Genomic DNA, 27649 nt, shown 5'->3' with positions numbered 1-27649 from the left:
GGGGCCCGGCGGTCTTTTCAGGGTGGCCGAGGGCCAGGAGCTGGAGAGGAGCCCCTCGGGCCTCTCGGGCGGCCGCCGCTTCTTCTCCCCGGCGCTGGCGGCCCGCTGCACGCAGGGCCTGCGGGGAGGCGGGCGCGCGGTGGGGACCCCGGGAGTGGACGCGGGCGGGAAGGGCATGGTGCGCCGCGGTCAGTGCCCTGGAAGGAGACGGGCGGGTCTCAGCCCTGAGCCCCGCGGCCCGCCACCCCATCCGTGCAGAGCGGCCAAGCCCGCCACACCCACCCACGCTCGGCCGCAGAATCTGCAGCCGCGGACGTGAAGCAGCGGCGCCCCCCCCCCCGCCCCCGCTGCCCGGGGCGCCCCCTCCACCCCGGCCCCGGGCTGAATCCTGCGGGCACCCACCGGACGCGGGACCCCTGGCGAGTCCTGGCGCTGCCCGGTCCGCTCCGCTCCGCCAAGACGTGCCAGGCTGGGCCGGCGGCGGGAGGAGGAGCTGCCGCGCTCGCCTGGGGCGCGGGCCTGACAGGTCCTGGGCTGGTGTCACCACCGACTGTTGAGTGTGGGAGACGAAGTGCCAGACAGAGGCGGGGGCGGGAGCTGGGGCCCAGCGCCTCTACCCGCTTTCTCCCATCCCAGCTGGCCCTCCCATCAGAAGCGGGGGAGCCGGTGGTGCTTTGCATGTTGGAGAGCAAATCCTTGGAGATGGTGGGAAAGAGACCGCAGATCAGTCTGGTTGTGCCAGCCGCACGTTCTGGAATCACCAAGGCTAGTAGCGGGGTAGCTGGAGGGGGCTTCATTGAGTCATTTTTGGTTCACTTAACAGATTTTGCCATTCCTTAAACAGTCGTTTTAAAACTAAAAACCTAATTTACTATTCAAACCTAATTATAACTAGCTAGACCTTTCAGCTATATAACGATGTCACAGAAAATAGGGAACGTTGTTTTAATGGTTATTGAAAGCAGTGGGTTTTTTTTTTTTTCATTCTAGCACCGGCTGTTAAAAATGAGCATTTACCATCAATTTATATTCTGGTTGCAGAGGCATGAAAATACTCCTACACTATCCTTGTTTGTCGACTAAATCAAAAAGTTTCATATGACTGGTTCCTGTATTACCCAAGGATAATTATCAGTTGTTCTCCAAAAACTACTTTTCCAATCCCATCAGCTTTCCTGGGTGAACCTGGGTACACAGCCAGACTGTGATGGTTATGCCCCCCAACTCCCTGGGGCCCCACCCAGCTCAGAGCATATGCACATGTGAGTAAACTGGTGGCCTCCACCAAGTCACAACAGGATGGCACTCCCCTACCCCACCCCCCCTCTGCCCTGCAGCAGCAGAAGACAGCTGCTCCATAGGTGGCAGAAACATTTCTCAACAGACTTGGGAGTGGGGCTGGTCACAACTCCTGCCAGCACCTCCAAACCACCCCAACAAACTGCAGACACCCTCAAAACCGAATGCCAGGTCACAGGAGCCTTCCTCATCTCTGTCAAGGCCTCAGGGACAGCCAGCCTCTGCCTATAGGCTCAATGTAAGTCCTAAGGTGCCAGGAAAGGGGGGTTGGGGTCAGATTCCATCTGATCTGTGGGCACAGTTTAAGAAAAATACCAGCTAACAACTGGACAACAGGATGTCGCCTATGGACCCAAGCAATTCAAAAGCTGTGCTGGAGCCTGTGATAACATGCAAAGTCTAAAGTCTGCTTCTCTGCATGGGCCCACAGATCGTGTAGAATGCTTAGGATGCTTTACAAGTAATGAGCTTGGAGTGAGGGTGAGAAGCAGGGTGGCCAGGCAGCCTCATAATTCTAGAGCTTCTATATTCATGAAAGGCCATGAGGCAAGCCTCCCCCACTTTCCCTTTGTGTAACTACTGTACTGAGAAACTCAGGCACCAGCCCAACACTGCCCAGCTCCAATGAGCTTCAGCTCCAGGAATGTGATTGAAACCCAGATGTGACCATCACACTAAAGAGAAGGAAAGGTCAGCTGGCAGGGCACTGGACTTTTTGAGCTCCCACCCCCAAACCAGTGGAAATCTGGGCACACGTGAGCCAAGGAAGTAAGTTTTTTTGGACTGATGCCTTTTTTTTCTGTCTTTTTGAGACAGTGTTTCGCTGTGCAGTTCAGACTGATCTTGAACTCATTTTGTGGCCCTGGATGGCCTCAAATTTCCAGCAATCCTCCTGCTTCAGCCTCCTGAGTGCTGGGATTACAGGTGTGTGCGACCACGTCTGGCCTGGACTGATGTACATGTGAACCAGACTAGGAACTGGGATTCTCCATGTCCTTCCAGAGGGCCTATCCCAGCCCTGTAAGTCAGCCTGCTCCTTGAGAGGCAGAGAGGGAATGCCAAGTGCCCAAGAAGGGCACTGTCTCCCCTGGAAGCCCAAGCCTGAAGGGTGCTCTTAGGGAATGGAATGTGCTCCTATAGCTCGGGGGGCTGCTGTAACTGCTCCACAGGGGTGGAGGAGTTACAGTTCCTGACAGCACACTTCCATTTTCTGACTGACCACAGTATCCACATGCTGGCAGCACTTGTCCTTCGCCAAGTTACCTCTATGACTAGAGAACTTCTGGCCTTTTAGGAGTTAGCAGAGTGGCTTGGCCTGGAAGTGGGCACAGGAAAAGATTAGCTGCTGGCTCAAGTCACTGGCACCAACTGTTACATGCCACTAGGTCAGCATGGCCAGCCAGTGACAGCACGGAGAAGACGCCAAGAGTGACCAAACAACTTTAGGTAAGAATTGAGTTAAAATACTCAAAATTTAATGGAATTTTGTGGAACATGCCAGAACATAGAAATAGCCATAATCAGTAGTGAAACATGAACACTCCAACACCTAGATCACCTTTCCATTTCAGAAGCATTAGTTTTACTGGACAAGATAGCCCATGCCTGTAATCCTAGTTACTCAAGAGGTTGAGGCAGAATTGTAAGTTCAAGGCCAGCCTGGGTAACTTAGGTGACCCTGTCTCAAGATAAAAAGGGACCCATGTCCTTATCTTGAGGAGTATGGTTATGTACCCTAGGTATGAATTTACTAGGCTCACCGGCTGGGAACAGGCTGATGTCATGTCCACTGGCATAGCTGAGGTATGCATGCAGTATTTTTTAACTGAGCCACTGGAAATTCAACAACAGCTTCAGAGAGGCCTCAAAAACATTTTCATGACTAGTTTTACACTTCAAGAGATGGTATCATCAGTGTTTATGGGGAAACAGCACAACATCCAGGGTTCCATTCTTAGGATAAAAAAGTTTTCCAACACCAATGAGAATTCTTCCTTTGCTTCTGCCCTAACTGCTGCTGCTGGTCCCTGTGCAAGGTCCCCTACTCGACCTCCCTAGGTTTGGAACTCTGAGTTCCTGTCAGTTACCTGGGTCACTGGTACACAGGGTCCTGCTTCTGATCCTCCAAGGATTTGTGAAGTGCTGCTCTTGATGTGGCAGCTGCCACAAACCAGTGTGGCCAGAACCCTGGGGGATGATGCGGACACACCAACACTGCATCTTGCTGACACCTGCCATGCATGGCCCACCCTCAGTAGCCTGCACCCCTGATGCCCAGGCCCTAGACTCGCTTCTCTCTGTGGCTCACTGTGGGATCACTCAGGCACTGAGTTCACTATGTCCCAAAGCATCAGAGAGATGTATAAAGTCAGCCTGTTCTGTATTTTACTGCAGCCTACCCTGACAGACAAAAGGCCCATGCCCTTTTTAGTAGCCTATATACTGAATGCAAGCATATGTGCTGCACCGTTCATACAAAATCAGTCCAACCTAAGCTTTAACTTTTTTTCTTTAAGATAAGCAATCTGAGGCCTATAGTGAAGTGCCTGATCAGGCTCTCACAGAGGTGGATGGGCCCCACTCAGACCCCCAGACAAACCTGGTCAGAGCCCCCTGCCCCAGCTCTAGTGCTCCTCCTTCCTCGGAAAAACAACTGCTGAACTTCACGAGAACAGTGTCTCAGGTGTTCGTGCCAGTAGCTATCACTATTTGGGGATGCCTTTGAAGATCCGGAAAAAATAATGGGACACTAACCACAGAAACTACATTCTGAATCATGGCATGGCAGGTGAAAGTGAACATGAGACTCTGAAGCCTACCCATGGACCCCTGTGGTGAGCCCATGGCATGAATTTTCAGGGAGGCTCCTTGCACTTTCATGTGAACTGACCTTGGGTGCCAGCCACACTGCATCAAGCACACACTAACATGTGCTCGCCAACTACAATCCCTGCTCTTGCTGCTGGTCAGCTAGTAAGTACGTACAGGCCAGGAAGGAGAGGGACACGAAAGAGGAAAGGCAGGGTAAGGACAGAGCACACACTGTCACACTGAAGACTTGACTCAGAGGCCAGAGTTCACCATGGCTACAGGGCCTCTCTATAAAGCCTGGCCTGAAGAATCCTGCAGGCGCTTAGACTCACAGGCATCCTCTCTCTGGACTAAACAGAAGCTGAATTACAACTATTGCACTTAAATAGGGTCCACCCCAAACGAAGTTGTGGCATAGTCTTCAGGTGCCCCTATCCATGTCCACTTCCACTAAGGTGGAAAATGTAGCCAGCCTCCTGCTCCTCCTAATAGGCTCTGACACCTGTCCTCCCTGGCCTGCGTTTTTGTAGGGGTGGACACGGTGCAGACTCAACTGGACCAGCACTCAAATCCCTAAGCTAGGACAACAGTCTTCTGCCCCTACGCAAGGACACAGCACGCCCCCCCAATCTGAGCCTGGTGCAGAGCTCATGCTCACAGCTCACTTCCCTCCGCTCCAGCAGCCCAGGTCTTTCAGATGCTGGCCACTGCTGCCAGCTCTGGGCCGGGTCTGAGAGCATCCTCTCAATTCTGGAGGCCTAAGAGTTCCCAGCAGAGTGAAACCGCATCTGTCTGCTGGTGCTTCTCCTCGCAGCCTCAGAAGATTTAAGAACCTACTTCTCTGTCTTGAGCTGTGCCCCGCCCCACGGTAGGCCTTTACCAAAAGGTGTTCCATGTTCTCCCTGAGACTCTCCTCACCCAATAGCAGCACACACCAGGGTGGCTCCCAGGTGCACATCACCTGCCGCTATAACTCTGACAGGGGTCTCCACTTTGTCTTTTGCTTCTGGAAGATCAGGCTCCAGGGCAGGAGCCATCTGGATGCTCTGTCCCATGTGACTCTCGCTCAAGAAGGGACTCCAGAGCTCAGCAGCTGAGCTGCCTGGACTTCAGGTTTTCCAGCTGATTTCTGCTTCCCTCTCCTGCATTCCTAGAAGGCCCCTCTTTTGGTGAGGCTAACTCGGGCCCAGCCAAGCAGACAGCATTTCAGCATTAAAAGTCAACAGCTGTTGCTCAACGGGGTTCCCAATTCTGTTTTCTTCCTGTGTAACGTTCCTGCCCCATGCTGACAGGGAGGCAGACAAGATGACTCACAGGCACAGCAGAGCACAGTGGACAGCACGGGTGGACATGCCTCTCATAGACCCTGGCTACCCCCAGTGTGTACCTGGAGGGCCGAGCCAGGACCACATGGAAGAGCCAGGCCCACAGAGGGTGCGCAGTACATGAGGGATTCTTCCGTCTCTTCTGAGAACGAAGCTCTTGCTTTTTTTAATACCTGGAATTGAACTAGGACCTCGTGCTTGCCAGGCAGGCGCTGTGCTGCTGGGCCATGTCCCCAGCCCCTAAGCTCTTATTTTATTACTACTGTCATGTTACTTGTCTAAAGCAAGACTCTTGTCCTTTGGAATGTGTTTTCCACAGCCTGTTTCCTGCACTCACAGGCCCCTCCTCCACCTGGCTGTTGCCATGGTCTGCCCCACAGCTAGTAAGCTGCATTCCACACCTGAAGTACCCTGTGGAGCCTCTGTAGCAGCAGCCTCCACACCTCACTGTATCAACTGAGACCTCCTTGGGGCCAAGACACCTGTGGCACTGTCTGCACAGTCCCTCCTCATCCCTTAGACTGTGCTTCTCCTGGCACCAATGGAGGAGATGCTGGCCAGCAGGCTCAACTTCCACTGTCCTTGGGTCTGACCCTGGTCAACCGCCCCTCCCACCATCCACGTCATTACAACACCAATGATCTCAACTACTCACAGTGCCCTCGCAATCACTACTCTGTCCTGCGAAGACTCATCTCTATGAGGATCTGCCTGCGGTCCCAAAGAGCACCCGCCACCCCTGGGTTACCAGGCTAACTAGGCAGAAGCAATTCTTCTGCCACCCTTTTGTGACCATTTTCCCCAAGCAACCTTGGCAGCCTGAGACAGGGCCACCTTCTCTTCTCACTACTGTACCACACTGGCTGTGCCTACCTGGCCCTTCCTGCTGAACACTGACTCGGCCAGAGTTAGTCCATGGGAGAGGAGGGGCGCCAGGCTCCTCCCGCTCTGCTACCTCTCAAGGGCTACCTCTCCCGGTTCTGCAGTGGTCCCCTGCCTTGATCCCCGCCCTGGGGTAAAGCGCCTTCCTGTTTCTGCTGGCACCCGGGTCACCTCACCTCCGCCAGCACCTTTCTAACCAGCGCCCCACTCTCACTCCTCTTGGATTGCCTCGCCGACGCTGTTTTCAGCGCTAATACCTTTCACACACCTGTTCTCAGTAGGATTACTTAGGACAGAGCCTGTATATTCTTTGTTGACACGAAGATGGCATGAAAAAAATTCAGTTAAATCACTTAAAATATTATGAGTTTGATCCAGTAAATGTTATTTTTCCAAGAATGGGTTTATTTCAAAATTATAAAGATATATTATTTTTATAAGGAATTTTAAGCATAAAGTAAAAAGCTTCACATTTTTAAAGTTAAAAAATGTAGATATTTTTAAAAGCCAAATAAGCTGTATATATCTCACAGCACAGATTTATCCCTTAAATATTCACATTTCAAAAGCTCCTTTGAAAAAGATTAAAAAAACTGGCTAAAGGGTATTTACAATTGACAATGATTAAAACCACCTCATCTTTGGAAGATCATGTTAATGACACACAGTGCATTTAAAGCCACGAGCATGGGGCAGTTTAACTAAGAGTGGTTTTACCAGGACACACAACGGGCCTGTGATGTGGCTGGAGTGATCACTGCACCAGGAATGGCCCACTGCACAACAGACTACTTCACATTCCAACGTCCTTTCCCAGGAGACATCTCTGATTTTTAATTTAGGATAGAAGAGCAGCATTTAAGTACTGCATCCCTGGTGAAAAGGAGGGAAAAAACAGAATGTAACGATATTTCTCAAGGGCAAATCTGTAAAACAAGTTCCTGCCAACTGCAATACAGCCTCTTCACAGTGGAATTCACTGGACTCTTCTCCATGCTTTTTAATTAACTAGAACTTTGCTGAATATCACCTAAAATAAGAGCTGAGACTGGATTATTTTGCTCATTTTCCAAAATGGCGTTTACCTTAGGAAATCTTCATCAGCGCACATGCTGATCTTAATACAAGAAAAAGATTTTAAACACCAAAAATAGCCTAACAAAAGAAACTTTAAAAAAGAATGAATGAACTGAATTTTATGTCTTGTGTTGTTTTTGGTTTCTTGACACAGGGTCTCGCTTTTGTAACTCAGGCCAGCCTTTAACTCCTGGTAACCCTCTGCCTGAGCCTTGCCAGTGCTGGTATTATAGGTGTGTGCCACCACACCCAGCCAGAAGTGGATTTTAAAAGCACAATGGTTTATCACTGCATCCTAAGAACTACAACACATTAATGTGATAAACCTCATTCATCTTTCACATTTTCTTCCATAACTGTATGTTTGAATTATTACATAATACATTTACTCATTTAAAAAAACCTTTTACTTAAGACTGTTAAAAATATCCACCAAAAAATGTGAGACTGACTCTACAGTTTGTTCTCTTGTGCAGGACCCTAAATTCCTAGGGAAGGGGTGGGCACTTTCCAGACCTGTGCCACCTATGTACAGCCTGGACTGGACAGCACAGACCCCGTGTCTCGCTAACCTTCCCTCCATGCTGAGTGCTGAAAGTATCTGGAGGCCTGCAAGTGAGCTCCAGAGGTGGCTATGTGACCCTGAGACCTCCGCTTTGAGCTTCTTCACCTATACTTGACTCTGGTTCATTTTTTTCTCCTTATAGTAAATGTTCATCAGAAAGAATAAGCTCTTTGACACTAATTTCTTTTGTTGTTTATGTTAGGTATGTAACTTTGCTTTTTTCTACCAAAAAGAAAAAAAAAAAAAAAACCACATCTTCTAATTTCACAAAGAAGCAAAGTTACACCTCTTCAGAATCTTTTTCCAAGTGGTCTAAATCTGAGTTAATTTTGGTCTTCCTTCCCAACTAAATTAAACTATCGTTATAAAAGTTTAAGAAAAATGGCAGTTACCTATTGATTATAGTATATGCCTGTTTCTGCTTCTATGATACATTCATGTATCATATCTCATTTTGTTATTTTCCAAAAGTAAAAAACTTGTTTTACTGGAGTTTCTATATCCTACTTAGTGAACATCTAGCCACAGAGGAATGTGGAATCTCTTGTCAAAATCTCCTAACTACAAATGTTTTTGTTTTTTTGTTTGTTTGTTTGTTTTGTTTTCTGGTACGGGGAATTGGACTCATGACCTTGTGCTTGCCAGGCAGGTGCTGTGTTGCTGAGCTAAATCCCCAGCCCCTACAAATGTTTAAGTGGTAAGGTAGGAATAATTTCCCAACCTACCTACTCCACGTATTCAAGATGCATCCATGTGTACACTACATATGGCAAACTTTTTTTCAACTCATTTTAAAAAAATCCTTCCTTCCTTTAAGCAAAAAAGTCAAAGTCAACCAAGGGAAGGGGCTCTTAAACAAAATTCTAAATTAAAAGTTATTTAAATTCATATAATTTTCTAAAGATTATTAAAGAACTGGAAATAATGAAATTCAGACAAGCTCACCTTGCATATGGGATGTATGACAGACTGTACCTGCAAGAAAGAGTCAAGAATGTTAACATTTGCTCTACACACAGCTTCCTTTAGCCAAGAGGCTATGTCTAACACTACAGCAGCCCCAAGGCGGCTCTCAGTGGGATCCCAGAACAAAGAAAAAAGAGTCACTTGTGAACTTGTGTAATACTTGAAGCATTAGGCCCCACCCAGACATCTTCAATCACAAGACTGTTTTGTTTGTTTTTTGGCTTTGTGTATTTTTTCCTTTTTCAGTTGCTTGTTTTATTTTGTTTTTCAGTGCTGGGGATTGAACCCTGGGCCTTAGGCAAGCTAGGTAAGTGCTCTCCCACTAAGCAACAGCCCTGGACCACCATTACCAAGCATTCCAGGTGATCTGATACATGCTAAAGAGTTACTCTTTTGTTTTTTTAAATAGAACTATAAAATAACAGAAGTATTATATTCTTTAGGAATAAATCAATTATTGAGTACAGATTAGGCAATATAAGTCAAAAGAAGAGAAAATAATCAACAGATTCAATTTCTCCACATTGCAGGGAGAAAGCATCAGCATTACATGGTAACTGAAATATGTAGACTGCTATAAACATTTGTTGATGTTTTATCTATCAATGAAGAGAACAAGGCCAAAAGAACAACTAATTCCAGGCTGGGTAACATTGAAAAAGAGATTTAAAAATGGTAAAACTAGGAAGAGGTTACTGGTGTTAGGAGTTAAGCAAGACACACCTAGAAAATAAAGGCAAACACTCATCATCTAACATGCAAGAGGCAAGGAGCTAGCAGAGGCATATTCATTCAGACCAAAATTCACAGCCTTGACACAGATGGACCAGGTGGGGGTGGGGCACGCAAAGGACTGCAAGGAACAGGACAGTCTGACCAGGGAGATGTGCGCTCAGATGCTCAGAAAGTGGGAAAGAAAACTGCCCGTAGAAGAACAGCTGGAGAACAGCACTAAACAAGTGTCAAGCCACGGCCCATGCAGAAAGTATCTCTAGATTATCATGGGGGCATACAACCAAGACTGGGAGGAGCTCCTGCTTGTAATTACTCAGGAACACAGCGCAGAATGCCTGGCAAACTGATCTTCACTCAGACTCATTCTGTAATTTGGCCTTTTTTATAAGATCATGGGGCACTGCCTACATTCTTACCATTTTTCTTTCGCTGTATTTCTGTGGGAGCAGAGCTTCCCGCTCCACCACTGATGCACCCCACACCTCCACAGCTCCCCGTCAAGGCCCGTCTGCAATGCCTTGAAGCTAGCCAACTATGATCTGAAACCTCTGTAAGGCACACTGTCACCAACAACGGGACTTAGCCCTGATCTCACCTCACTTTACCTAGCCTCACAAAGTCTGGCTCCAAAGCACACGTTTCTAACCCCTATTTTCAGACTTTTACAAATTCCAAACAAAATGCTTCACATGCCAGGCCATTTTAACTTTTTAACGAGTATAGGAAAAGACTTACCAGGTCATTGACAAGAACTGCAATATGCAGAATAATAAGGCCAGTACCTTCTTCTTCCACTAACAAGAGCAAAAACAGAAATGAGTTCAGGATTTTTAAAACTACTTTTTACAATTAAGTTCAATTTTAATCTGATACATTTAAAAAACTTAAATACTCATAAAGTACATTTCATTTCAACAACTCTTCATCTAGAAAATGTCACTGAAATAATTGTGTATAAAAGTAATAAATTTTTAAAGGTTAGAGCTTTAAAAATAATTGATGCTAACCTTTTTAGGATTGATAATTACAATCCCTCTTACTCAGACCGTGTCTCATGTGGAGTTTACTTACTCACGCCTCCTTGTTTCTTTTCTTATTATTTTCTGAAATGAAACTGTTTATTATTGTGATCTTCTGGAACATAAGCAGTTTCCTCGCTGATTATTTCTCAAAAAATAATCTATTCTGGGAATCCTTTTTTTTGTGTTTTTCTTCCGGTACCATGAATCGAACTCAGGACCTTGCACTTGCCAGGCAGGCGCTTTGCCGCTGAGCTAAATCCCCAGCCCCTATTTTGGGAATCCTTGTTTATCATTTTTTTGGTTGATTAATTTGGTTTCAGGGCTGGGGATCAAATCCAGGACCTAGTACAGGCTGAGTAAGCATACTACCACTGAGCTACAGCCCCATCTCTATGGCCATTTTTATTGAATTGATTCTTTATTTTTAGTCTGCTTATAAATAAGATGCTAGAACATCCCAAAAAGGAAATCAATGTTTCCTGGGGATCTACAAAAGTTTTCAAAGAATATTCTTTATCCTTAGAAAATGAGAACCAAGTGAATCACATGTAATTTGTTGGTCTTTATGTCATCAAAATAAAAAAGAAAATCAGAAATTTCTAATAGAATATTTGAAAAATACATTGCCCTTCTTTAAAAAAATGTGTCATTTTCCTGGTACTCAAGAATTACCGCCAAGCCCTTTAGGAAGCAGGCATGGAACAATAAATAAATAAAACTATGTCTCGAGCTGCAGTATGTGGATTACAATAATGTAACTTTCTCAGAGGCTAATGAAGAGCTGTTCACTTATCCTTAGGTGGTAAAAGGCTGACTTAGGTACTTTGGTCTCTTTTTAGTTACTCTCTTTTATTTTCCTGTCCTCTTCCCTGTTGGTTTGACTATCCTGTCACCACTCCTGCCTCCTCCATCCTCCTGAGCCACAAGGTCATAGCACAGCCCACAGCAGTCAGAGCAGACAGAGGACCCAGACCTGTGCGAGCCTTTTCCCATCCAGATGGCATCAGAGACACTAGCCCAGCCTCTGCAATGTGCACTTGTGAGGATTTCACATTCAATTACCTCTGTCTACACTGAAGACAGCACACTCTACTGTACACCTAGCCAACTGGACTTACAAATCACATTTTAGGAACGCCTGATCTTTGGAGGGTTTTAAAAACCAGACTTGGAGCTACTTTGAGATGATGGTATGATGGCACTGCAGGTGGTGAGGACACACAGCAGCAGAAAGCCATCAAGGCTGATGTAACTTACCCAAAAAGCAGCACACAGGGTGAACACCAAGCATAGCTGTAGGGAAGGAGAGGTAAACAGTTACTGAGAGCCCTCAAAAGCCAGATACAAATGTACAAACTAGTTTGCATTCATCAGCATAGATAACTTAATACCCAGTAAATATAATGACAGTGGACTCTCACGTACCTTACATATTCCATAACTATCATTTTACTTTAAAGTCTATGGCTGTACTATTCTTGGTGCTATAGATTATATCCAGATGTTCCCCCCAAAGCCTAATGCTGTCATAGGCAGGGCTTTTCAGAGGTGGCAGGATCTAGGGTGTGTGATGCTGGAATTAAAGGTGTGTGATTATTAAATTAGTCTATTGATTGGTTTGGCACAGTTCTGGGTAGCATTAAGGGTGCCACACCCTGAGTATGAGTGCTGCCCACTATAAGGGTGTGTAGCCTGGACGGAATATAAAGGAACAGAAGGAATCCATCAATTTGTCTCTCCCTGCTTGCTACCTTGCTGCCTTCTGCCTGCCATGAACTGTTTCTCCTCTGCAATGCCCCTCTGCAATGCCTTGAAGCTAGCCAAGTATGATCTGAAACCTCTACAAATTGCAAGCCAAATAAACCTTTCCTCCTTTAACTTTGGGCATTGGGTATTCTGTCTCAACAACAAGAAAAACAACTAAGACACTTGGCAGACTGAAACACGTAATAAATAACCTGTTAAGTAAACTAGAAGAACATTTGACAAATGTTTAGAGACAAAAAGCTATTCAACGGTTGCTCCTATTAATGTCTAGCAACAGTGATCATCAGTAGAAATGCCAATACATGAATTTAATTGTGTTCAGCTTAACAATTCCGTGATTTTTCACACAGAAAGACTGCATTACGCATTACTTCCTGCCCCTGTGAGAGCAGCTCTAGTGCCCCACCCTGTGTCACAGGGGTGAACAGAAGCAGGAGTCTGTGTTAGGCCTAATAGGACCCCAATTTTGACACTGTGATCTCAGCATCCTGGTTATGGCAGTGAACCTGTCTAGACCTCAGTTTTCTTCTAACAGGAGTCTCTGCCCCTTGGCAGCCCTGCCTGGAGGGCTGCTGTAATGAAAAATCAGAAGATGACTTTGTGCAGTGTACCTGTGCTGGGCTGGCACAAGGATGATGTCCTCCTCACTGTCATTATAAGGCACAGTCTGTGGGAGCAGCAAATGACACCAAGCAGAGCATTCACCTGGAGACACTGACTTAGTTGATGCCCACAGTGGATCCAATTAAATTATGATGGTTCCTCTGAGAAAGCATTTTATACTTCCAAAACGTTCTGACATCCTTTCAACTATGTGTCAGGTATATTACTAAAAGGTTAAGGTATTTTAAATAAAACAAATCTAAGTAACATTTTAGTGGAATAAAAACTTTTTGTAGTTTACCAGTGTAATCTAATTTCCTAGTTATTTAGGTTAAATTAAATGTTAATAAATATGTTGATATACTATATACAATACAGGAGATTCAAAACAATTGGAAGAGTTATAAAAGTGATAATAAAACATGAAACTAAAGACATACAAATAAAATTAAGCCAAAACTTTTTTTTTTTCTGGTAAGAAAATGGAGTAAGACTGCTAGGCAGATTGTAAACATTTCTTTGCAAATTAATATAGGTTCACTGTGTTTGAAAAGCTAATGTTAACAATTCATAATAAAAACTCGTTAACACTGACTTAAATCCTTTAAACACAGCTGGGTGTGGTGATGTACCTGTATAACCCCAATACTCTAGGTGCTAAGTTTGAGCCCAGTATGGGCAACTTTAGTGAGACTCTGTCTCAGAAAGAGTGGGATGGGGATGATGACATAGCTCAGCGTGAGGGCGCTGGGTTCAATCCCCAATAGTGGGGGGGCCCCACGGGGAACTTTAAATATTACGAAAGTTCTACATCGATAGAAATCTCTAAGAGGTGCTGATCAAGTGAGTTGGGAACCAGAGACATGATTTGAGCAAGGAGTTGTTCTGCACATCCTACACAAACCATAAATCACCTAAAAACCCAAAATGTATGGTGATGGAAACATTCTAGCCACAAATGTAAAGCATTTATCTTCCCCTCCTCACTCAGGCTGAACATAAAGAAAACACTTAAGAATAACAACTCCTGGTCTTGGGCAGGACCCACAATGCAATGAAGGGTGACTTATAAGTACAATACTGTTACGGAAGGCCCCACTGTTAGATTTAGTTGTCAAATAAGTAAGGTAGGTACAAAATCCAGATGACAAATAATGCCAGTTCTTCCTGAGAAGATTCAAATGAACTCAGAAGTAACCCATCTTCTATTCTCACCTTCAAACAGTATAGACAATCCAATAATCTATAGGGCTGGAAGCTCTAATTTTCATTATACATACACACATCTACAATGTTAGATAATATACAACAGAAAGCAGGCTTTAACCAAACTATAATTTTAGGTAACACAGTATAATCCAAACTCTAATCATATGGCTTTGAGGATATAATTATTTTATTCAACAAAGGAGTATAATGTACATACTTATGAGCAATCATTCATAAAATAATAAAAACTGATATTATTTACTTACAAGCATAACAATTGTTGCAAGCAATCTTGTTGTTTCAAACATTTTCTTCAGCTGCTTCACGGGTCCCATTAAAAAGCACGTACTATTTAAAAACAAAAACCAACTGAGATGGCTGTTCTAATTTTTCTGGCTATAGCAAAATAAACTGTTTTAAAAAAAAAAAACCAAAAAAACCCAACCTATTTATTTAATACCTGACTTTAAAAGATACTCCACACATGCCATGGTTCAAAGATGCTGTGGAAGTGAAAGCATGCAGTTGGGACGAGGCCACAGCACTGCTCCCTTCTAAGTGAAATCAGGTCTTGTGAATGAGGCATCTCCAGCAAGTTTGTTGCTCCCTACTCTCCCTACTGGAGGACAAGCCCTCACCAGACAACCCAAGCCTTGATCTTTAACTTCCAGTCTGCATAACTGTAAGACGCAAATACCCGCTTTAAATTTATTAAGGACTCAGTCTGAGGTATTCTGTAAAAGCTACACAGATGGGCTAAGACAATCTACATACCCAAAAATGCAGCAAAAGTCTCAAAAAGCAATTCAGCACTACTCAGTCTGCCATGTCACCAATTTTAATTCTCTGCATGATACCAATACTGTCACATCTTTTTCGGGCTTGTTCAACCATCTCTAAACATGAGCTCCACAGAAGCAAGGACCAGGGCGCAGTACCTAAAAGCCTGGGCTATGGAGCCCACTGCCTGCCTACAATTCTGCCCCGGTTAACTTATGAGGACCACCACTGTGGGCAGATGACTCACCCTCTGCATGACCAGAGCCAGCTGGCCCACAAGAATGAGACAAGCCCTTGCCTCATACACCTGCTCTATCAGACACAAGGCACTCAGAGGAGAAGCTGGCACATAGCACATGCTCCCCAAAATGCTGCTCACTCTCCTCATTAGTGCTCTGTCTGTTAGGGAAGCTGGCATGTAGCAGGCTTCTGTAAGAATTTATGGAATGAACATAAATGCTGTGGTTGAATTTATAATATGGATAGAACTATAGAAACATCATTCTAGCAAAGTGCACATTAGGAAGGTAAATTTGATAGTGAGAGTAAAAATTACATTTTGAGAAGCCAAACATACACACATACCTGGCTAATGCTGCAAGATTTCCAAGGGTATAAAACACTGCAAAAAGCTTTATGCCACCAGGAAGCCATAGCAATCCAGTTCCCTAAGTCAGACATTACAGTTAATTAAAACAACTTCATGATCTTAATGGCTGAAATTATAAATGTGGTACTACAGTGATAATAATATAAACATTTTGTAATAATATTTCAATACAAATGTGCTCGTATGGTTTCTACATAGTAAAAACAATTTTCAATGTTATGTACTAATTTGAATCTTCTGCCTATTTGTATCAGTACACACAAATGTGCCCTAACAAAACTCACTTTGTACTTGTCAATAAATCTCACTCTATTAAAAATACTCATTTTACACGGCTAGTTAAAAAAGTAAAAAATGAAGGGGCTGGGGATTTAGCTCAGTGGCAAAAGCGCCTGCCTGGCAAGCGCAAGGTCATGAGTTCGGTTCCCGGTACCGGAGAAAAACCAAAAAAAAAACAAAAAAAAAAAGTAAAAAATGTATCTAAATTACTGACTCTCCAGTTCTCAAGACACACCAATTTTACCTTTGTAAAATTTGCAAAAACTCCATAATTTCTACAATTTAAAATTGATTTCTAACCCTTTATTTCAGATGACTAAATATATTCCATCAAAACAGTCTAACCAGCATTTAGGTGAAGTAGACAACTTTTTGGTACTAGATGGATTATCTTAATACAAAATAAAAACTATTAAGCATCTACTCACAAGGATAGAAAAGAAAACGCCAGCCACGAAGCATATGACAAACCACTTCAATCTAGTGCTGAAACTAAGGGATGAAGCATCCAGGACCTTGGGAAGAGAGTGACAATTTACAATTAAATTACCATGTGCTAATTTGACTCTACATTAAATAAGGCAAAGTTTCAGCATATTCGCTTAGTGTTTGTTTTGCACATTGTAGCATCACACTTGTGGTGTAAGAGTTGTAAGATCAGGGTATTTTATCAAATGACACTGGGGATTTCACTAACTCTGATAATAGTATTACTGATGTTTCACAAAATGATGTTTCTATTCTGGACATAGGTGCATACTGATCAGGATGTAATGGCATAACATAGGAAACAGAAGACACATGAGGAGTGAAAAAACAGGGAACAAGTAAACAAGGCAGGCAATACATGGTAACTGCTAAAGTTCGGTGGAAACACACAGGAATCATCTTTATCCTCTTAAAATTCTGTGAATTTCAGGGCCTGCGATGTACAGACCTCTGTCAGCAAAAGTATTTGAGGAAGTATGAGTAGCTGGCCAGGGAAGAGGAAAGTGCTACGCAAAAGGGTGGTTTCAACTGCTCAGCCTGCTGTGGTGGGCCTGCAGGGAGCTGAGCACAGCGGAAGAGCTGCCTGAGGCTTCTGGGGACCCTCCTTTCGGCAATCACTGGCTGCAGTTGGGGTGCAATGGGAGTGACTGCAACCTGCAGGGGGAGCAGCAGTGCAGAAAGCTGCACCAGCTAAGGAGAGAGCCTGGGCAGGGCCTGCAGCATCCTATCCACATTAACAACTATCCAATTAACAACTTTCATTCTAAAAAGACTAAACTGGGTTTGGAGGCTCACACCAGCAATCCCAGAACTCTAAGAAGCTGAGGCAGGAAGATTACCAGTGCAAGTCTGGAGAATATGGGACTTGGTGAGACCCTGTCTCAAAATAAAAATTAAAAAATAAAGGGCTGGAGATGTAGCTCAGTGTGATGGCCCTGAGTTTAATATTCAAAAAGACAAACAAAAAAACAAAAAAAAAGAAAAATAAACTTAAAGGAAAGACAAAATTCATTTAAAGCCAATTCACAAGTGCACTAGGACTTCCTGAAAAAAAGTTTTTAAAATAATTGTTTGGCTGAAGCAGTGGCACACACTTGTAATCCCAGCACACGAGAAGCTGAGGTGAGAAGATTGCCATGAGTTCAAGGTCAGTCTGGACTACAGTGAGTTCAAGAACTACATAGTGAGACCCTGTCTCAAAGAAGAAACAAATAAATGATTATAAGCCAAGCAAATTCCAACCAAATTATGTCTGAAAAAGTAGAAATGACTATGTCCTAAACGAACAGAATGATAATCCAGCATACAGTAATGAGTAAGCATTTAGATCCCCAAGTACACTATTAAAATTTAAATTTTTAAATTTATGCTACCACATACACTAGAGGTTTGGATCTAGAATGCCCCCCAAAGCCCTCCTGTACTCTGAGGTGGGACTGCTGAAGTATCAATTATGGGGGCACTGTACTTCTTACTGGATTCATCCACTGGTGAGTTAAGGGGCTGAGTGTGCTGTTAGGAGTTAGGCCCTGGTGGGAAAGGCAGGCAGGTCACTAGGCTCCCCAACTCTTCCCTTTACTTGCTTCTTTTTGGCCGCCATGACTTGAGCAGTATTCCTCTACCCTGCCCCTTCCACCATGAGTTTCTGCCTTGGGGTCAGCTAGCCATGGACTGAAACCGTGAGCCAAAATAAACCTCTGCTCCTTTAGGTTGTTGGTGTTGGGTATTTTGTCCTGGCAACAAGAAAGTGACTGAAAAAAAAAGTGATTCCTGGTACTGGTAGAAAAACGAAAAACAAAACAAAAAAACCCCCAAAAGACTACATATTTATGATGTGCTTTTGAAAATCACGAAACAAAGACAGGAAATTTATATAAAGCAGCTCACAATACCTTTGGTTAAACACTCCTTACCTCAGTAGAGAACCCTGGAATCCTTGTGCAGCATGAAAAGCAAATAAAATAAGTATTCTGTCAATTTAACACATTTTAAACTTTTAAAAAATCTGCTTTCATTTCACATTCTTATTTCCAGTAATGTCATGTGTTGATAGCAAAACTGATCACTTGGTTAGATAAATGAACTTGCCCATAAAAACACCTGACTTTCATTGTTTCTGATCAGAAAAAAATACATTTTAACAAAGCAAAAAAAAATTCTAAAGACTGCCCTTTACTTAGTAAAATGATCTAATGAGTCACTGAAATATAGAAATATTAGCTTAATTTTGCCACTCCACAATATATATGTGTATCAAAATATCCCAGTGTATACCATAAATATACACAATTTCTACTTGTCAATTTCAAAAATGCATACAGTACACTAATCATGATTCTAAAGGTTAATGTGAATCCACAGTCCCATGAAGACTAATGGAGAAAAGGAAAATCAATCATTTTTATTTTTCTTTATAATTTAAATTGTCACATTGTTTCTAAATTCAGTGGATAGATCATTTTTAATAGCCAAATTATTTTTCCCCTCAGTAACAAGAGGACAGTTATCTGTACAGTAGTAGTCACTTTTTTTTCCTTATTCCGATCTTCTGAGTGAGAATCTTTAAAAATGAAGCCTAGGAGCTGGGGATTTAGTTCAGCGGCACAGCGCCTGCCTGGCAAGCGCAAGGTCCTGAGTTTGGTTCCCGATACCAGAAACCACCACCCCCCCCCGCAAAAAAAAATTAAAAACTAAGCCTATTTCTCATTTGTAACTATGGAATAATTAATCCACAAGCAAATAACCTGTGTCCCAGATACAAAAACAAATCAAGATTCCCAACTGCTGATTGGAAGAACAGTGTAATGCTTCAACATGCAAGAAAACCTCTACATTTTCCAGCTAGGAGACAAGGAATCCCCTTTCCCCACAACCTCCAGGTCTGCTTTGCATAAGCATCTGTGCACTACTTTCTTTTTCAACCAGCATGAGGAACAAGCCTCACCAATATGCTGATCTCTTAAAATTATGCCCTAGAACAAAAATACATGCACATTAAAATTGTCAACTTATCCCTCTCAAAAAAAAACCTGTCACCATCTATTTCACTGATTTGTCACCAAAGGTACAGGAAACAAAAAAAGGGGCAAAGTTCACTCTCCCCATTCTCAAGGGCTTCACCACAACATAATGAAACATTACTGCCTGTGATAGAACCTATGAGAAACTCACAAGCAAAGCGAAAACAACAGGAAAAGCTGAGCAGCAGCCTCATCAAAGGTAAGTGAAGGGATCCTACGCACAACCATGGACAAGCTGAGCTTTGCTGTGGAGGGAGTCACCAGGGAAGCTGGCTCCTGGGCTGCTGGCCTCCAGGGGAAGGCTTCCAATCAAGTGAGCACACTGACAGCTTTGTTTCTACCACTCCCCTTTCAAAGTAACAGTGATGTATAACAGATAACACTATAATGATGTATAACAAGATAAAAGATCTGTAGACAGATAAGCACAAGCCACAACAATTCTGGCAACACAGACTGCTGCCCAACTTGCTTGAGGTGGAGATAGGGGTGGGGGTTCACATGCTCAATTGCCACCCTCACCCTCCTCTTCTGTCTCCTTTTCCTGTCATTCTCCCTCATTTAGGACTCCTGATCTCAGGTCCCACAGGCCCACCACATCTATAAGGACAGCCTGGCCTTTCTGTTCCTCTTCCCCAATCTCCAATGGTCACTCCTAAGGCTCTCTTACTACCTGAGATGTATCCATCTCCAAAATCTCAACAACTCCAATCTCTTCCCAGTAGCAAGCTGATTCAACAGCTGCAACCTGACTGCTTCTCTACTGGGCCCCTTTATCTCACTCATGGCCTTTTTCTTCTTCCTCAGTGCAAATTACATGGTACATAGCTTCAATAAGACATCCAAAATTCCTTTCTGCTGCACCCATCTGACAAATTCCCATGGTGTGGCAAACCTTCCTTCTGCTGCTCTGAGCAGTCCCTCAACTAAGCACTGCTTGTGGACTGTCGTGGGACAGCACGGGACCATCAAAAAGTGTCACCAACTTCAGCAAAGCTGGGGACCTCTGCCTGGTTTCTAATATCTGGTATTTTTTTTAAGTCAACTTGTTTTCTAACCAGTGACTATATCAAGCCTTGGACCCTTGCCCCAATATTTCACATCTCAGTGGGAATCCCTCACCACCTGCTGTAACCAAAGCACCACGCCCACCTGGAGAAGCATCCATGCGTGTCCTCTGCTCTGGTTCCCAGGTGGGTCTCCTCCTCCTGTGAGCTGATTCACCTGCCAACCTTTACTAGGCCCGAACGCTCAGAGCTTCTTCAGGGAGTTTACACTATCAGGTTTTTTTCTGTTAGAGAACTATCTTTCTGAGACCATGACCATCTACTTTTATACATGTTAAGCCTCTTCTGCCCTAACAAAAATCTCACCTGTCACCATCCAGCCTCCATACACTCATTCCTCCATTCACTCCTTCACTAACTCATTTAACTAACACGCACTGAGTGCTCTTATGGGCTTCTCTAAGCACTAGATAAGATGTCTAGCTCCTAATTAAATACCTATGTGCTGGCTATTCTAACTAAAGCACCATAACAAACAACCGCTATTTATTTCTCACAGCTGTTAAAGTTACAGAACTAAGATCAAGTTAGACGGAAATATAGGTAGTCAGACAGGGCCAGGCCCTCAAAGGACCCAGTGCAGAAGACAAGAAGCCTTGCAACTGTAGGGGAGACAGGCAGCTCTGCTGTAGGCCAGACCTCAAAAGATGAAACAAACACATCTACATACTTCCTAAGGATAAACATCAGGGACTGATATTCTAAATAGGTACCTATCAACTTGAGAAAGCTAGAAAGGGTCATTAACCCAACCCCCTACAGGAAAAGCCACTGTTCTGTATTCATGCCAGCTTGCTACTTGACTTACTTCCTCATTTGATACCGATTTAATCAACTTTACGTGAGCAATTATAATCTTATTGGTTGACTGTACTTTTGTCCCACCTCATGCCCACCTTGTGAGCAGGAAGATGGGTAGCTTCTTCCCTTACCTGACTGAAGGCTGCAGACATAAAAGACACTTTCCTGGCTTTCAGTCACATGTGTTTTTTTGAGACGTGAGCCTCCTTTTCATTTTGACAGCACTGGACACTTGAATACTCTCCCTGGACCAATCTGCTCTGCAACTTGTTCCTGCAACACTACTCTGGACTGTCTTGTTCCCTGTCCCTCTGTAGCCTTGGCTTCCTCCTCCTGGAAAGGTAAGGCTTCTCTCCAGCCTCCCTTTGTCCTGCTGTCCTGATCTCTTAACATGTTCCTGCCGGCTTGAACCACTGGTGGTACATTCATGATTCCCACTAGACAGCTTGAATGAATCTAATCACTTTTATCAGTCTTTTTACTAATAAAATCAATAAAAAGTCACCCAATGGGACAGTCACACGTACCAGAGGTACCAGAGATTCAAGCTGCTGGCAACAAGACGTATGAATTATAGCTCCAACATGAATGTGTTAAACACTTGCCCAAGCACCACATGAGCAGTGAAGGGAAGACAGCAGGCAAGGAGGAAGACCCAAATCACACTCTATCCTGAACTACACTCCATGCAGGTAGGACTGCAGCCATGGACACACCAGTGATACTCTGATCCAAGTTTGTTCTAATGCCATTCACGTGAAAATAGCATCAGACACCAGAGGGCGAGGCCTCAGGTTTTTTTCCCTGTGCTTCCAAGGAAACCCCTATCAACCCTCTCAAGACCTGTTCACAGAACTCAGGGAAATACATTTACGGGCTTATTATAAAGATGTTACAAAAGACACAGATGAAGAGATGCACAGGGGCAGGTGTTGGGGCTGAAGTGTAGAGCTTCCACTGACTTTCTGGACTTGGGCTCTCCAGGAAGTTCTAAATGTTCAATTATTCCAAATCTCTGCAAACCCTGTCCTTTGGGGGTTTTACGGGGGATTCACTACATAGGCATAATTAAATCATCAGCCATTGGATCAATTTAACTTTCAGCCCCCCAAACCTCCTGAGACTGGGAGACAAGACTAAAGGGCTCAGCCTTCTAACCCTGCCTAGGTCTTTCTGGGGACCAGCCCCATCCTGAACCACCAGAGGCAGGCAGCCAGCCAAGAGCTGATGCATTAGCATACAAAGAGACATAACTGATTCAGAAAGTCCAAGGATTTTAGGAGCTGTATGCCAGAAAACAGGATGAAGAATACGTATCTTACAGTGTCACAGTAGGTAGTATACTTACAGTCTTGTGACAAAGGCAGCAAGAGTTTAAATTTGTAGAATAGCAGGTATTTTCCTCCTACTGCCATCTTTCACGTAATGAACTTTAAGGTAAAATACTTTAAGGTAAAATACTGTGACTTCTGTAAATAGACCCACAAACAAATGACTTGGCTCGAACTTTGGCTACAATGTGAATGTGTGCCTAATCCATGGAATAAAATCCTAACCCCCAAGGTGATGGTATTAGAAGGCAGGGCCTTTGGGAGATGATTAGATCATAGAACAAAGCTCTCAAGTGTAAGACTGAGGCCCCACTCCAGATAGCTGTCACCCCTACCACATGAGGACACAGTAAGAAGGTACCACACTCTATGAACCAAAAAGCAGTTCTCACCAAATATGGAATCTGTCGGTACCTTGACCTTAACAAATTCCCGTTACCTGTAAGTCACTCAGTCTAAGGAGTGTCATTACAGAAGCTCAATGAGACTAAGATACCTTGTAGACTTTTAAATAAAGTTGTGTGTGGGAGGGTACCCAATAAGAGACCTCATTAGGTCCTTGCCACATGATTATCTGAATGCTCCTCTCTTTAGCACCTGTCCAAATCCAAATCACTTGGCATCTGCTGGTCTGGTCCAGTTTTTAAAAACAGATACTCACTGTAGGTACTTGGAAGGCTCTGGATGTGCAACTGGAAACAAGACAGGTGAGACTCAGCCCTTATGATGCTTACATTCAAATGAGAAAGACCATAAACAAATGAGAGGCAGTGACAGAATGGGGCAAGTTCCAAGCAGGAAACAAAGATGTAGAATAACTCAGATAAGAGTCTCACTATAAAGACATGGAAGTGAAGATTCCACCCTTGAAAGGAAATGGGTTGCAAGTGCCAAGTATTCTGGGCAGAAAAAAAGGCTCAGCCTGAAGAACAGAGATGGCGGAGTCCAGTGTGCCCTGGGAGGCAGGTAAAGTTAAGTTGGTGGAGGTCTGAGAGGCCTTAGAAGGAATCTGGGTTTACTGTTATAGCCAACAGAGGAACATGAAGAGATGATCCCCTAAGTTCTTCCCAGACATTTCCTAAGAACAGACTCTGGTTACTTTGCCTGTTCCCAGGCCTCAAGCCCTCTAGGCAGCAGGATAGAGCATCCCAGGCTCCATGACCCTCACTGTCTAGGCCAGCTCCATAGCCAGCCTAGGACCATTCCTTCCCAGGCCTCTTCCACTGTGTCCCCTAGCCTGCTTAGCTCCAGCTGTACGAGAAGCTCAACACTCAGGATACCCCTCACCCTTCTCCAGGCCTGAGCATGTGTAATCTAAGTCCATCTCCTACCCACCCCAAGCACCTGATGATGCTCTGCATATCTCCACCTTCCTCTGATCACCCCTACTACCTTTCAGTTGGACTTGCTGGAACTTTGGTTTTGCCCGCACCCTCTCAAGGGCCTATGTTCTCTCCACATACCCTCACCACTGGGACAGGTGGTGGGATAGGTGTCCTCCCCTCCACACTGCCTTCCCTGCCCCTTCATCTTCCCTAGAGACATCTGCTTTCAAGTCCCCATTGACAGGGAGCCTCTACTCCCCTTCTTCACAGTGTTGCTAACTCCCTCCTGGGTCAAATTTCACATCCTGCGAGGGTTACTACTATCTGTCCACATCTTGGTCCTTAATGGCTTCACCACTGGAGTAAATAATCCTTTCCAATCTCTAGACTATCGGCTCCTTATCATCTCCCCTCCCACTACCCAATCCTTCCCATTACTGCAGCCACTGAACCCCGTATCTATTAAAGGTAAGCATGCTATCAGTTGTGGTGGCACATACCTGCAATCCCAGCACTTGCAATGTGAGGCAGGAAGATCAACAGGAGTTTGAGACCAGCCTGGGCTACATAGTGAGTTGAAGGTTAGCCTGAACTACACAGTGAGATCCTGTTTCAGAAAACCAACCAAAACAAATGGACAAACAAAACAAGTACACTTGTAATATCCACAGTGTCTGTAACCTCAAGTTCAAAGATCTCACTTTATCCCTTTCAGCCCTCCTTATCACTCCTGCTCATTGTAACTTGTGCATACTGGAGACCTGCAGAGGTTAAATATTGAGTCTTACCTCTTTTCTGCTTACACATAACCTTTTAGAGAGCTCATCACCCTCTTCTTTCCTCCCAGAGACACATCCATTTGCCTTCCTGACACCTGAGACTGAAGTGATTTTTCTCCTGGAACCTGTCCTTCCCATATCCCAGATAAAGGCGCCTCCATCTTTTCAGCTGCTCCGGTCAAACACCATGGGAGCAGCCTTGGCTCCTCTGGCTCACACATCCAGTCTATCAAACTAACATGTGGCTCTACATTCAAGCCATTTGCACAATCTATCTGCCTGTTTTTAAACCACTATTACTTCTATCACTGATCCAAGTCCATGAAGTCAGTCGTGTCTTACTGGCACTATGGTCCTAGGCTCCTGACCAGCCTCTCTGGGCTTCTGACTTCACCCTACATTTGCCTTCCACAGTGCAGTGAGACTTTCAAATCTGCCAGTCACATTTACTACTCTGCTCAAAAACTAGCGGCAATTCAACCCATTCCCAGTAAAAGGTAAAACCTACAATCCACAACAGGACTGGGAATCCCACCTCCTTCCTGCCTGTCTCCTGCACATGGCACTCTTCTCTTCCTTTGCTCCAGCCACCCTGGCCTCTGCACTGGCCTGCAACATGCTGACCACACACCCTGTTCTCAGGGCTCTGCCGCTGGCGGCACCCTGTGCTTGGTAGCCCTTTTTTAGCACTTGCCCTGATACCCCAGAAGCCCTTCAGATCTATACTCACAGGTCATCCTAGCTGGGAGGCCTTATGTACTACCTTATATAACATGACAATCTCAAGCTCCTCCATCACCTTTAACTTTTTCCACAGCCAAGTGCTGCCTGACACATTATACACTTACTTGTTCATAGACACATTATACACTTACTTGTTTATAAACTATTTTCTCAATTAAATGTTACCTCCAAGTGAGGGAGGCGTTGTGTTGGGCACTATTAGATAACACCAGCGCCTTGAACAGCGCCAAATATGTATACGGGACCCTAAAGATTTGTTGAAGGAACAATTCCCTGTCAACTCACAGCTTTTGGTAACACCAGTCTTTTGATACATTACTTGTCTATGTATCCTACAGCTGCCTCAAGAGAAGGAAAAGTATCTTCATGTCTCCAAAGTTTAGAATAGCACTGCCCAACACACCAAGCCACAGTGGAAACGTTCTATACGTCACTGTCCATCCAGTGGCCACTGGCCGTGCATGCCTCTGAAAGTGTGAAACGTGGCAGTGTATGAGTAAAGGAACTAAAGTTTAAAACGTATTAAAGTTAAGGGGTCACATGTGGGTATGGCTACTGCACGGTATAGCAAAGATCTAGAGCATAAAGTGGAGCACAAAAAATGGAGCAATTCAAAAAATTTCAAATGAGCTGAGTAAACTATAAACTGCCTTACTGCCAATGCTGATGGAACTATCTATAACAGTGCTGGCGAACCTATGGCATGCGTGCCACAGCGGGCACACAGTCAAGTCACCCCAGCGTCACACCAGCAGCTGAGCATCAGATAACAAAAGCATGCCAAATGCAAAGTTTACCTTTCAATAAAATTTGTAACATTGAAAGCTCTGTTATTATGTAAGACAAGTATATGTTTGTTTTTCCTAAACTAAAACTTCAGTATTTGGCTTTAAGTGCAGTGCTGGCACTTTGTGATAAATAAGTGGGTTTTGGGTTTCAGTCTGGGCACTCGGTCTCAGAGGTTCACCATCGCTTATCTATGAGTTCTGGTATTGATATTACGATTTACAGAGTTCGCTGAGAGCAGCTGCGCACTTATCTTACAGATTCTGACCCTCAGACTAGCGCAGCGCTCCGCCCTCAAGACATACTGAATAAATACGACGATAAGGAAGTAAATCAGAAAAGGAAAGGGAACAAATAGAAAAGATCCTCCTGTAATAAGTGTTCCACTTCGGTCAGCCACAGAAAAATATGTTAGCATGCAAATAAGAAAACACAATGCAGTTCCGCTCCACTCCTATTTTTAACCCTCTTCTTGGAGGAAGTAACTCATCTAGTCTCAGGGGTAATGTGCAGATGCAATAAACAAGGTGGTTTTCTATTTTTAAAACAGAAAGAACTCTTACTAGGCCTCAGCACCGTAGAAAACGTTTAATTCCGCGCTACTTCGCTTATCCACGGCCGGCCGGCTCCCCTCCAGCCTGCCCATCCGAAAGCGGGACCCCACGCACGGCCCCGGACGCACCTGAGCGCCGCCCCCGGGCTGGGGCCGAGCGGGCTGCGCAGGAGCCGACACCCCCGGAGCAGGGGGTAGACGACCCGAGGGGGCAGCAGCGCCCGGGGACACCTGAGAGCGCCCTGGGCTCCGGAAGGCGGGCCGAGTTGGCGGACCGCCCGTCCCCGCCCGCTCCGCCTCCCGTCCTTGCGGCGGCGCGCCGTCCCGGAGCCAGCGCAGGGCAGTTACCTGTGCGGTCAGGCCCTGCTCCTCGTCGTCCTGGCCACTCAGGACGCGCCGCAGCTTCTCCATGGCCCCGTCGGCGGGCCGCAGCGCGATCCGCCCGGAAGCCCGGAAGCCTTACCCAACGCGCCGGCCGGAAGTGCGGGCGCGCCGCTTCCGGAGCTCCGGCAGGGCGCCGTGGGAGTCGGCGCACGCGCGTCTCCTCCCTGCCAGCTGTGAGCGCGGGGCCCCTGGACTGCGCGGGGGCGTTGCAGGCCTTAGATGGAGTACGGTGTTGAGTCCAACTCTTTAGGCCGCGGCCGCACGCCCTGCAGGCCTGGCGTCCTGCAGACTCCTCCAGGAGAGTCCCGCGGGACGAGGTCGCCGCGCATATGGCCCAGAACCTGAGCGTGTCTCCGACTGCCGCTCTGGGGTCACCAGAGACCCCCGCAACGCTGTCTTCCACCCCGCTCCTTCCCTGGCCTGCTGGGCGCCCTGGAAAA

General features: G+C 45.1%; 2 protein-coding genes across 7 annotated transcripts in view; both read right to left on the bottom strand.

Annotated features, from left to right (window-relative positions):
* Positions 1-2059, bottom strand: part of LOC102027459 — a 95319-nt gene extending 93260 nt beyond the window's left edge. For 3 of the 6 annotated variants that reach the window (XM_005390661.2, XM_005390660.2, XM_005390659.2), the window contains exon 1: positions 403-2058. In XM_005390661.2, the coding sequence (XP_005390718.1) occupies positions 403-797 (395 nt within the window). In that variant the 5' untranslated portion in view covers positions 798-2058. Of the gene's footprint in view, positions 1-402 lie in introns of all 6 variants that reach the window. The other 3 variants (XM_005390663.2, XM_005390658.2, XM_005390662.2) reach the window with 3 other exon arrangements.
* A 4640-nt stretch (positions 2060-6699) lies between these two features.
* Sft2d1 (SFT2 domain containing 1) lies at positions 6700-27318 on the bottom strand. Its single transcript, XM_005390657.2, has 8 exons — positions 27174-27318; positions 16359-16445; positions 15627-15709; positions 14528-14609; positions 11940-11975; positions 10396-10454; positions 8905-8934; positions 6700-7190 (listed from the first exon to the last, which is right to left on the bottom strand). Exons 1-8 carry the CDS (start codon positions 27234-27236, stop codon positions 7151-7153), a joined length of 480 nt encoding a protein of 159 aa, XP_005390714.1. The 5' UTR covers positions 27237-27318; the 3' UTR covers positions 6700-7150.
* Between the last annotated feature and the right edge of the window lie 331 nt (positions 27319-27649).

The sequence above is a fragment of the Chinchilla lanigera genome, unplaced genomic scaffold (assembly GCF_000276665.1).
Source record: "Chinchilla lanigera isolate Chin_1 unplaced genomic scaffold, ChiLan1.0 scaffold00038, whole genome shotgun sequence".
In the NCBI taxonomy this organism is placed as follows: Eukaryota; Metazoa; Chordata; class Mammalia; order Rodentia; family Chinchillidae; genus Chinchilla; species Chinchilla lanigera.
The sequence above is the reverse complement of the archived record's forward strand: the minus strand, read 5'-3'. Positions and strand labels throughout refer to the sequence as shown.